This window comes from Schistocerca americana, chromosome 4 (genome assembly GCF_021461395.2).
Source record: "Schistocerca americana isolate TAMUIC-IGC-003095 chromosome 4, iqSchAmer2.1, whole genome shotgun sequence".
Lineage (NCBI taxonomy): Eukaryota > Metazoa > Arthropoda > Insecta > Orthoptera > Acrididae > Schistocerca > Schistocerca americana.
Window position 1 is genome coordinate 556,652,202 of NC_060122.1, and position 11,582 is coordinate 556,663,783.

An 11,582-nucleotide genomic window follows, 5' to 3' on the forward strand; every position below is an offset into this window, starting at 1 on the left:
AGGAGGGAGCAATATACTGCTTGACTCTTCAGTGAAGGTATGTTCTTGAAACTTTAACAAAAGCCCGTACCGATCTACTGAGCGTCTCTCCTGCAGAGTCTTCCACTGGAGTTTATCTATCATCTCCGTAACGCTTTCGCGATTACTAAATGATCCTGTAACGAAGCGCGCTGCTCTCTGTTGGATCTTCTCTATCTCTTCTATCAACCCTATCTGGTACGGATCCCACACTGCTGAGCAGTATTCAAGCAGTGGGCGAACAAGTGTACTGTAACCTACTTCCTTTGTTTACGGATTGCATTTCCTTAGGATTCTTCCAATGAATCTCAGTCTGGCACCTGCTTTACCGACAATCAACTTTATATGATCATTCCATTTTAAATCACTCCTAATGCGTACTCCCAGATAATTTATGGAATTAACTGCTTCCAGTTGCTGACCTGCTATTTTGTAGCTAAATGATAAGGGATCTTTCTTTCTATGTATTCGCAGCACATTACACTTGTCTACATTGAGATTGAATTGCCATTCCCTGCACCATGCGTCAATTTGCTGCAGATCCTCCTGCATTTCAGTACAATTTTCCATTGTTACAATCTTTTGATAAACCACAGCATCATCTGCAAAAAGCCTCAGTGAACTTCCAATGTCATCCACAAGGTCATTTTGCATATTGTGAATAGCAACGGTCCTTTGACACTCCCCTGCGGCACACCTGAAATCTCACTTACTTTGGAAGACTTCTGTACTGGTCGATGTTGGAGGTAACGTCTTGCTGCTCCAGCAGCCTCCACATCATCGACTTACTGTTTCTTGTGGGGTGCATCCTTAATTGGGCCAAGTGGATGGAAGTCTGAAGGTACGAGAACCGGGCTGTGGTTTGGATGAGTAAGAATAGTGCAGTGAAGTTTTGTGAGCTCTTACCAGTTGCACACACTTGGGTGTGAGGTCATGCTTTGTCATGGAGGAGGAGAAGTTCATTTGCATTTTCATAGTGACGACCAAGCTGACGTCATTTCTTCAATTTCCTGAGGGTGTGTGCAACCAGCAGGCATGTGGGAGATTGGACAGCTTTATACGACCTTGTTGCAATGGTGATAGATTCCTGGCACGACAGCTTACTGTGCTTTTGTTCACTGTACCTCCGTTACAGATGCCATGTTGAAAGCTACGCATAGTGCTGCCACCCATCGGAACTTCATGGGACTGTAGGGGTTGACATGGGAATGTTCCACAATGTCCCACAACAAGTTCAGCACTTTTTCAGCTAAAATTGGTGTAGAAAAAAATGTGTTGCGATAATTATTGAATGGCCTTTGTATAAAATCTGTATATTGTGCACCATATGTTGCATGCAGTTGCTACTGAAGAGCACCTCAGTTGCAAATCATTTATACAGGTTCCATGCGATCATATAAAATACTGTAGTTTGAGGTGCTTTACAAGTATGGACTTGGCGCAATGGAAAAAAGTCAATGTTTTGTATAATTCTTTGTGGAAAAAATTAGTTTGTGTGTATAGGGCCTTTCTCAGGTTCAGACCAGCTGTAATTGCTGATTTTCCCCAATTATTATCTGAGAAATGCAGTCTTCTGAAACATTTTGTTTTTCCCACTGTATATTAATGAGAGAGATGATTATGATTGTTATTTCTTACACATACTGGCATATTTTAATACTGATTGGCCATTTAGATTGATATTTAAATGTTTCCCAAAATTGCTTAAGGTGAATACTAACAGAGAGGACCGCAGCGGTGGGATAAAGTTTTTGAAACCATTTATAAGGTTTTCTAGATTAAGATACAAAGTGTCGCACAAGCTAGCCATTTACCCTCATGGGCCCTTGTTTGTGAGTAATTGACCAAAAAAAAAAATTGTGTGACACGCAATAGCATTAAAAGTTGTTTTACATGGTCTGGTTGCGTAGTGTAATGGATAGAATACTAGCTTCACATTAGGAGGTTGTGGGTTCAGATCTTGTCAGGTGCAGTAAATGTATGTATTTATTTTTTAAATTTTAAATCTTTATCAAAATGACTTTGATCATTACTTGTATTCAGTTAATTGGTTTAAATATAATTTTTTATTTCCTTTCCTTTGTCACATAATTTTAATCATAATATCAAGTTCTTCATTTGCTCTCATTTTTATTCCTATCATTCTTTTTCCACTTGAAATCTTTGTTCATGTATTTTCAATTAATTTAGTGTATTAATTTTGATTTAATTTTTCTGTCACCCTTTTTTTGTCCACATTGTTGTGTTCATTATATTTATTTCCCATTTTGCGTGAATTTCGTTTTAGTTATAAACCCTTCTTTCATTTAAACCTTCATCTGTGTTATTTTGTGCATAGTGCAATAGGTACTTAGGTTATGTTTTAAATATTGGTATGATTATTACTGTGCAGCTGGTTACGAAAATACAATTTTTGGTACCATTTAACAGTAAATATAAATAGATTATTTCATATTTTGTTTCTTTAACCAATAGATCGGAATTTTGCAAATAGTTGAAGATTATAATAGATAAATAAAAGTAAATTAGTATTCACAAAAATTCCGATTGGTAAAAGGATGATGTAAAGAAAAATGAAACAAATCAAAAAGTTCATACAGTGATTAAAATGATGCGACAAAGGAATAGAAATAAAGAAATACATTTATCCATTTAATTGAATAAAAATAAAGATCAGTCATTTCGATAAAGATTTAAAAATAAAAAAAAATTGCTGCACCTTACGGGATTTGAATCCATGACCTTCTGTCTGTGAAGCTATTATCCAGTCCACTACCCCACACAATCAATCTATGTTACACAACGTTTTGAATGTTCTTGAGCATCACACAAAATTCTGAAATTTTCTTTCATAAGTTACTCCCAAACGAGGGCTCACAAGGATGAATGGCTGCAGGGTGGGATACCTACGTCACCATGTATTCTATTTTCAAAGGTCAATCACATTGCTGAATACCTCTCCTTGTATGGCAGTTAATGTGCCGAGGGAGGGGGGGGGGGGGGGGGGAAGCTGGTAAGTTTCTTCCTTATCCAATCAAAGAAAGATTGTGCTCGTTGTCTCATTATCAATGTTGTGTTGAGCCACCATATTCCTCCTTCCTTAGTTTGATGATTCCAACATCTCTCTGATTTATAGAAAAATTTTGAAGTGATTAGACATATACTGGAATGATATGACTGAAAGTATTCATTCTTACAGTGTGTTGATTTGTCCTTTTACGTGTGGTATACTATGCTACAGTTTTCCAGAAAGACTTTTTTTCCTGCCTAAGCAGTGAAGTCTTTCAGCAACACTATGAAATCTTCTTTTTTAGCTTGTGTTTTTTAGCTTCCATTTGGTCTATTTAATATTCTGAATACTAGTTTAGTGGTATGTTATTTACAACTGGAAATACAGTGGGTTTCGCTACTTTATTGCATCCCCTTGGTCGGTTAATTTTGCCTAATTCAACATCAATAAGTAATGAAGCTGTTGGTTGGATCTTAGTGCTTGGTATTTTGAATCAGGGTAAATTACTAATTGTACCTAAATTTGAATTTGTATCCATATTCTGCAACCCTTATTCTATGTGTGGTAGAGGGTACTGAGTGTAAGAGAAATCATTTTTAAACCCTTGTATTTCATTCACAGGTGGGGTCTTACATGATTAATGCATGTATGAACCATGTTGATTCTGTGGTGTGGTCATTCAGTTTCCAGGAAAGTTGCTATACTCTTGTGCAAAATATGTTTGATAATTCTAACACACATAGTCATCAGTGAGATAGGTCTGTAATTAGGCACATTTGTCATTTTATTAGGCACATGTGTCTGTCATTCCTTCTTACAGACTGGAACAGATTCCATCTTTGTTTTTCAGTCATGTGACACAATTATTCCAGCAGCGTATGATGAACTGTTGTTAGAAGAGGGACCAGTTCTTCCACATATTGGATATAGACTGACAGACCTCTGTCAAATCCAGTGGTCTATCCTCTGTCTGTCAGTTTTCAGTTTCATACTCACTTACTGATGTACCTATTATTTTTCCTTTTCTGCAGTGATCCAAAGTAGGAACTGTGTTGTAACCTTCAGTGAAATAATCTTTTTTAAGCAGAAAAAAAATTGTGAGCTCCCTCCCTCCCTCTCCAGCAGTAAACATTGACACAAAAGCATCTACATCTACATCCATACTCCGCAAGCCACCTAACGGTGTGTGACGGAGGGTACCCTGAGTACCTCTATCAGTTCTCCCTTCTATTCCAGTCTCATATTGTTCATGGAAAGGAGGATTGTCGGTGTGCTTCTGTGTGGGCTCTAATCTCTCTGGTTTTATCCTCATGGTCTCTTCGCGAGATATACGTAGGAGGGAGCAATATACTGCTTGACTCTTCGGTGAAGGTATGTTCTCGAAACTTTAACAAAAGCCCGTACCGATCTACTGAGCGTCTCTCCTGCAGAGTCTTCCACTGGAGTTTGTCTATCATCTCCGTAACGCTTTCGCGATTACTAAATGATCCTGTAACAAAGCGCGCTGCTCTCCGTTGGATCTTCTCTCTCTCTTCTATCAACCCTATCTGGTACGGATCCCACACTGCTGAGCAGTATTCAAGCAGTGGGCGAACAAGCGTACGGTAACCTACTTCCTTTGTTTTCGGATTGCATTTCCTTAGGATTCTTCCAATGAATCTGTCTGGCATCTGCTTTACCGACGATCAACTTTATATGATCATTCCATTTTAAATCACTCCTAATGCGTACTCCCAGATAATTTATGGAATTAACTGCTTCCAGTTGTACATCCTGTGTGCAGTTTGGTAAAAATGTGGCAGCTGCCAGAAGATTGGCCAGTCTGTATAGTGTTTCCAAGAGGTTTTATTTACTATTTGTCTTTGTTTATATGAGCACAGAGGATTTCTTTACAGTTTTAAGTGCTGGTTTTCTAGCTGAAAAATCAGTTTAACGATGTAGTTAGCATTTTCCTGTCGCTACACAGTTAGGGGTGATTTTTGTGATCCTTCAACACATATTCTTCTGTAAATCTTGTGTGTAATATTACCAGACAATAAACGATGGGTTTGTAATTGATAGGGTTCTTTAAGTTCTATCTTTATTAATTCTTAAGTCTCTGGCTTCTTATGTGTTTTAGTTTAGTGGACAAAAAATCTTGAAAGAGTTTTGTAACTGCTTGAAATGATGCCGTACTGAATTTATAAGGTCGGCCGAAGTGGCCATGCGGTTCTAGGCGCTGCAGTCTGGAACCGCGAGACCACTACGGTCGCAGGTTCAAATCCTGCCTCGGGCATGGATGTGTGTGATGTCCTTAGGTTAGTTAGGTTTAACTAGTTCTAAGTTCTAGGGGACTAATGACCTCAGAAGTTGAGTCCCATAGTGCTCAGAGCCATTTGAACCAATGTTTTGAATTCACAAGTGTGATATGTCACCTGCCTTATGGGGAAACCATGCATATTGTTTCACAGCCTCCTGTTTTGACATAGTATTTCTTTTTTGTGTCCCCATAAAATGATTAAATAGAACAATCTGTTTTTGTAGCTTTCAAGCGGCTTCTGTACATTGCAGAACCTTTATGTACACTTAATCCTATTGTCTGCCAACAACATTGTAGTGTATTTTAGTAGAGTACCCCCACATAAGTTTAAAATTTGGTAATACAGTGAAACTTCTTTATAATGTTCCTCCACTTCTACTTTTTAACTCTAACCAATTATTTCCCTCTTTATAGTGTTTAACAATACTTACAGGATATTCCTGATACGAATCCATGCATGTGCTCTATTGGAATAACACCTGAAAACTGTAGGGAAATAAGTGATTTGGTTCTCTCTCTTTCTCGTTCTCTTCTCCCCCCCCCCCCCCCCCCCCCCCCCCCCCCCCCCCGCCACCGCCCCCCCTCCCATGTCATTCATTTGACTTAAAAATTTATGAAAAATGAGAGCTAACGGCTTCTATTTTTTAAAGTAATTGTTCTCTTACATAGCTATCACAGAATTATGTTATTACTGTTCTGAATTATGGCTCAACTGTTTGTTTTGTATTACACTTGTTTGCTCAAGGATATTTTACCTAAATTTATAACAAATTTATAACAATAATGGAAAATCGGGGATGGAGCAATACGTAAAATAAGGGAAAGGCAACTGCTCACCTATTGTATAACACATCAATGTGTGGAGCATAGAAATGCTTAAAAGAAACAGCATTCATACTAGCTTTTGAGCATTTTCTCTTCTTCCAGCAGTAGAACACACAACCACACAGACCCTAAATTTACATTTCTGTGGCATTTTGCACATGGTGGACATAATCGTTTTTTGAATATTTCGCTCGCAGTGTCTGTAACCATTAGGATTAGGGCAGGATAACAATGACAATGATAAAAAGACAGACGTTTTTGGGTTGACTCTGGCCGGGAAGAAAGGGTGAAGGTAGAGGGATAAATTCACTATTAATGAAGGAATTTGAGGCTCGAAGATCCGCAGGAAGTTTCCAACTTCATGAGAGTGGACATGGCTTGTTTTGACAAGCTGCTGTTGGTGATGCAGGAAAGAATTTGATCAAGTGGCACAGTAATCTAGCAGACAATTTCACCTAGGCAGAAGCAAGAATTAAATCATTTGTTTATTTTTTTGAATAATTTATTATGAAAATTCGACTGAAGTTGTATTTTACAGGTTCATTATCAAAGTAATTGTTTGCAGCTAATTATTTTTTAATTTTTACTATTTACTGTGTTTTTCTGTAGAATATCCTCAGTAAAATTTGACAACTTCTATAACTATAAATTGTAAGTTTACCTCTTTATAATGTTTTCCCCGATACAGTGTTCAGAATTTGTAATCCCAAAAAACTTTCAGAGAGATTCTACTCTAGACACATGTTAAAAAAGAGCAGTGGACAAAATAGCTACCAACAATGCATTTCACTCATACTGTGATGTGATTGCTGCTGTGGTTTTGTTGTTGAGTTTCATTTCAAGCAAAAATCGTTTAACATTATTTAAGGGTCACTGTTTTAACTTTCGGCTTCCTAGCATCCCAACTCAGAGGTGAAGCATGGAATTCAGTTGAGGATATCTGTATATGAAACACACACAGCTATCACACCTTTAAAAAATAAGTCAGGTTCATGGTTTTATGACTTTTGTATCAATGATAATCCTGTGTTTCATAGTGAATTAATGGAAATACTTTATTCAAAAGTTGCATATGGACTTAATTCTGTATAGACTTACTGGTAAACTGGGCTTCATTAAGAACGTATAAATTTTTTACTGTCTATACAGTGGAATAAACTCATAACATTTATAGGTTTGTAACAATGTTATGAAAAGGAAAGTTGCTTCTCACCATGTACCAGAGATGCCGAGTCGCAGATAGGCACAACAAAAAGACTGTCACAAATAAAGCTTTTAGCCATTAAGACCTTTGTCAAAAACACACGCGCACGCACACGCACACACACACGCACACACACACACACACACACACACACACACACACACACACACACACACACACACAGACTGCAGTCTCAGTCTCTGGCAACTGAAACCACACTGCAAGCAGCAGCACCAGTGCATGATGGTAGTAGGGACTGGGTGGGGGTGAGGAGGAGGCTGGGGTGGGGAGGGGGGGGATAGTATGGTGGGGGTGGCAGACAGTGAAATGCTGCAGGTCAGACGGAGGTCAGATTTGTAACATACGCAGTGTGACAATAAAGTAATGAGACTGATGTGAAAAAAAAAAAATGTTGCTTACTGTTTCAGTCAAGTTTAGTGTTGTCACCTTCAAAGTAGCTCCCTTCTGACTATGCATACTTTTTCCAGCACTTCTGCCATTGATGGCAACATTTCTGGAACTCATCTTCTGTAATATTCTCCAAGGCCCTTGTCACAGCTTTTTGGACATCTTGTGTTGTTTGAAAATGGTATCCCTTGACCACCATTTTGACTCTTGGAAATAGAAAAAAGTCGCGCGGAGCAATATGGTGAATAAGGTGGCTGTGGTAGTTTTGAAATTTGTTTTGAGGTTAAAAATTGCTGTACTGACAGAGCAGTATGGGATGGTGCATTATCGTGATGCAGACTCCAATTATCAGCAGTGTTGGCACAGACATGAAGAACTCTTTTACGAAGTCTTTCTAAAATTTCTTTGTGGTAATATTGGTTAACTGTTTGTCCAGGAGGCACCCACTCTTTATGAACAATTCCCTTGGAATCAAAGAAGCACACAAGCATGCATTGCACTTTTGACTTTGACATGCGAACTTTTTTTGATCTGATGCACCATTGCGAACTTCGGCGTTTTGTCTCTGGCTCGTACTGAAAAAAACCAACTTTCATCACCACTGATAACACGGCTCAACAATCCTGAGTGATTTCCATTTGCTCTAAAAGATCAGCTGCCACATTTTTCCGTGTTTCTCGCTGTTGTGGTGTGAGATTTTTGGGGACCATTTTTCACAAATCTTTCTCATACCAAGATCCTCAGTTATTATTAGGTGAACCGTTTCTCGATTGATGTTCAGTTCTTCTGCAATCATTTTCACGGATAATCTTCGATCAGATCATATGGGTTCACGCACCCTGCCCAAGTTGATATTTGTCAGTGAGGTTGATGGTCGTCCACTGCGGTCTTCATCTTCAACATTCATTCTGCCTTCACTAAACATTTTATGCCAATGAAAAACTTGAGCTCTTATGCGGTTCCATTTCTGTGACGAGAGACACAAACATGTGTTAACTTCTTACAGCACAACTCACGACTGAGCAGTTGCATCGATGTGCCGCTTGGACTTGAAGCAGCTTATAGACTGAGGTCAAAGATACTGTGCCTGCGCAAGCCTGCAGGGTTGCCATATCTTGCAAAGAAAATAAGTCTCATTACTTTATTGTCGCACCTCATATTTAAAATGTGTGATTGGGCTCATATCTACTTTATCTTATTTGCTGTTATAAGAGTCATTTATAGGTAATCATTTTGCTTTTATTTTAGTGTTTGTCAATCGCTTTTGACAGTGTGCGTTATTACAAATCTCAAAAACTTTGTTCTAATCTCAAGACCAGTTATAACAGTTTTGTATTTTTGCAAACTCCACATTTTCGCTAGGATTCCCTTTCCTTGCAGCATTTCTGCATATGGGGAAATGCTTTAGATTTATCTAATTGATATCCTGAAATTAGAAACAGGAAATTATGTGAAAAACTTGAATATGATGGCAGTAGTCCACTAACATTTGTAACATAATTATCTAATGTTGAAATTGGATTTTGATATTTTTTTCTCACAGTTATCTTAAAATGGCTGTTGGTTTCCAGGGTAAAGAACTGCGGCTATGTATGTGATGACAAATGAAAATACCATAATTCCAAATAACTTAATTTTGGTAGTATTTTTAGTTGCCAATGACACATTTCCCAGCACTTCTGCACCACAAACAATGGTTAGCTTCAATTAGCCGATTCCAGCACAAGATACGTGAGGTCAGGCAAACATCACAGCCTTCCATATGGTACATGAAATTTGAAGCGTGCTACAATAGCAGTATGACTGATGTCTTCTTTATGGGAGTACATTCATTGGCTTTATCAGTTTTCAATCAAATTATCACCTTTAAACCTAACCCAAACTCTGAGCTGTGGAACAGCTTAAGCTTTCACCACAAACTTAATAAACAAATAAGATAATAAAAATAATATTGAATAAATATTTAAGTAGACATTCCCAGTATTGTTTTAACACCAAAAACCCATTTACATGACATGACGTGAATGGTTCTGTGCTGTGATTGGTAACTGAGTTGCACCATCAAACTAGACTGTCAACTCTTACAGGCACAGATCTATGCCAGTCGACATTCACCTGTACCTGGAAAGACAGGCATCTACCATGTAGATACTCTAAAGGGATACAAACCCCTCCCCAATTTAGAGAGAAGTAACTTTCCAAACCAGGAAAATATGTTGACATTGTCAAATGTCTCGTGTTCTGTGAAACAGTTCGTCTTCTATATTAAAATATAGACTCTGGGTGTCTTGTTTTCACTCCAGCATGAAGTATCGATGGATCAGCAGCATAATGTCTTGGAATAAAACTATGAAGTTTTTCTCTTTAGCCTAATTATTAATTAATTAGATTTAACGGATTTAACATTTTTTTTTCCAGTAATAAATGTCATAAATGTGAAATGTGAGGGCAATAAATATAATTGAGGCATTCTCTGGAACAATGACTGAACTGAAATATGTTGAAATGGTTTAAACAATTTTTTAATTCATTTGAAACTGTCACACATGGACTAAACTTCAGTAAAACATAAACAAAATATTGCTACTCACCATATAACGGAGACACTGAGTCGCACATAGGCACAACAAAAACAGTCACAAATAAGCTTTTGGCCAACAAGGCCTTTGTCACGCGCGCGCGCGCACACGCACACACGCGCACACCACACACACACACACACACACACACACACACACACACACACACACACACACACACACACACAACTGCAGTCTCCGCCAACTGAAGCCACACTACAGTGTGTCCCTACCTATAATGAAAGGCAATTATACCCAGAAGTTTGACATGAGCAAGATAAAAAACCAGTTTTCTCTGTACTGATTCTGTCTTTAGGGCTGACCTTACAATATTGACATGCATAGCTAAAATAATTCTCAATTAAATGTTTACAGGTAATTGCTGGTATGGTGTGGACATCAACAATGAAGACATCTGTGATAACTTTGAAGCATGTGTCTGGGAGCCAGCTGTTGTCAAGATTAATGCATTAACAGCCGCATGTGAAGCAGCTTGCCTTGTGTTATCTGTAGATGAAACCATAAAAAATCCTAAATCAGGTGGTGGTGATGCTCCTGCAGGCCGCGGCATGGGTCGGCCGATGTAATTTCAATCATCATAAACTGCCACGATCTGTGACAATAAAGTGTGTGTTATTTCATATCTGATCAGAGCGGCAAACAGGAAGTCAGAGTACTTGATTAACATGAATTAATGTGAATCTGATGGCCATAATTATGCACACTATTTCTAATCTGACTGACCTTTCCTTTTTTCTCCCCCTCATGTAACTATCAGTGCGTTCTACTGCTAAGTGTTTGATCTATGCATTTCATTAAAAATAAAATAAAGCTTAAGTATAACCTCACATTTTTGCAGTAGAATGTTTCTATTTATTAAGTGTGCTGGTTGGAGGCCTTCTATGTATGCTAGTGAGCAAAACTTTTTTTATGTTTTTGTTGTCATTATGAACTGTAAATTGAACATTTAACATAAAAACTTCACACATTTTTAAACTCACTTAACTGTGTACTATAATTTTACCCCTCCCCATACTTTCAATTTTGTTTTTGTATGGCAAAGTCTTGTAGACTTTAATTTGCACAGTGGTAGTTTTAGTAAATTGTGCCAAAATTTCTTCATTTACAAGAGTCTGAAAGTGTGAAGAAGATAATTTGAGTGGTACATTATGTATGACAGATCTTGTCTGGCAACCTTTCTCTGGTGCTGACGTCAGGTATATACACCATTCAACAAAT

The 11,582-nt window shown here is 38.0% G+C and overlaps 1 protein-coding gene across 1 annotated transcript in view; it reads left to right on the forward strand.

The window, feature by feature from the left end:
* The window catches only part of LOC124613046 (T-complex protein 1 subunit eta), an 80,778-nt gene extending 69,435 nt beyond the window's left edge, over positions 1 to 11,343 (forward strand). Inside the window, exon 9 of the mRNA XM_047141619.1 lies at positions 10,719 to 11,343. Within this exon, the coding sequence (XP_046997575.1) occupies positions 10,719 to 10,930 (212 nt within the window). The 3' untranslated portion in view covers positions 10,931 to 11,343. The remainder of the gene's footprint in view (positions 1 to 10,718) is intronic.
* Positions 11,344 to 11,582: the final 239 nt, after the last annotated feature.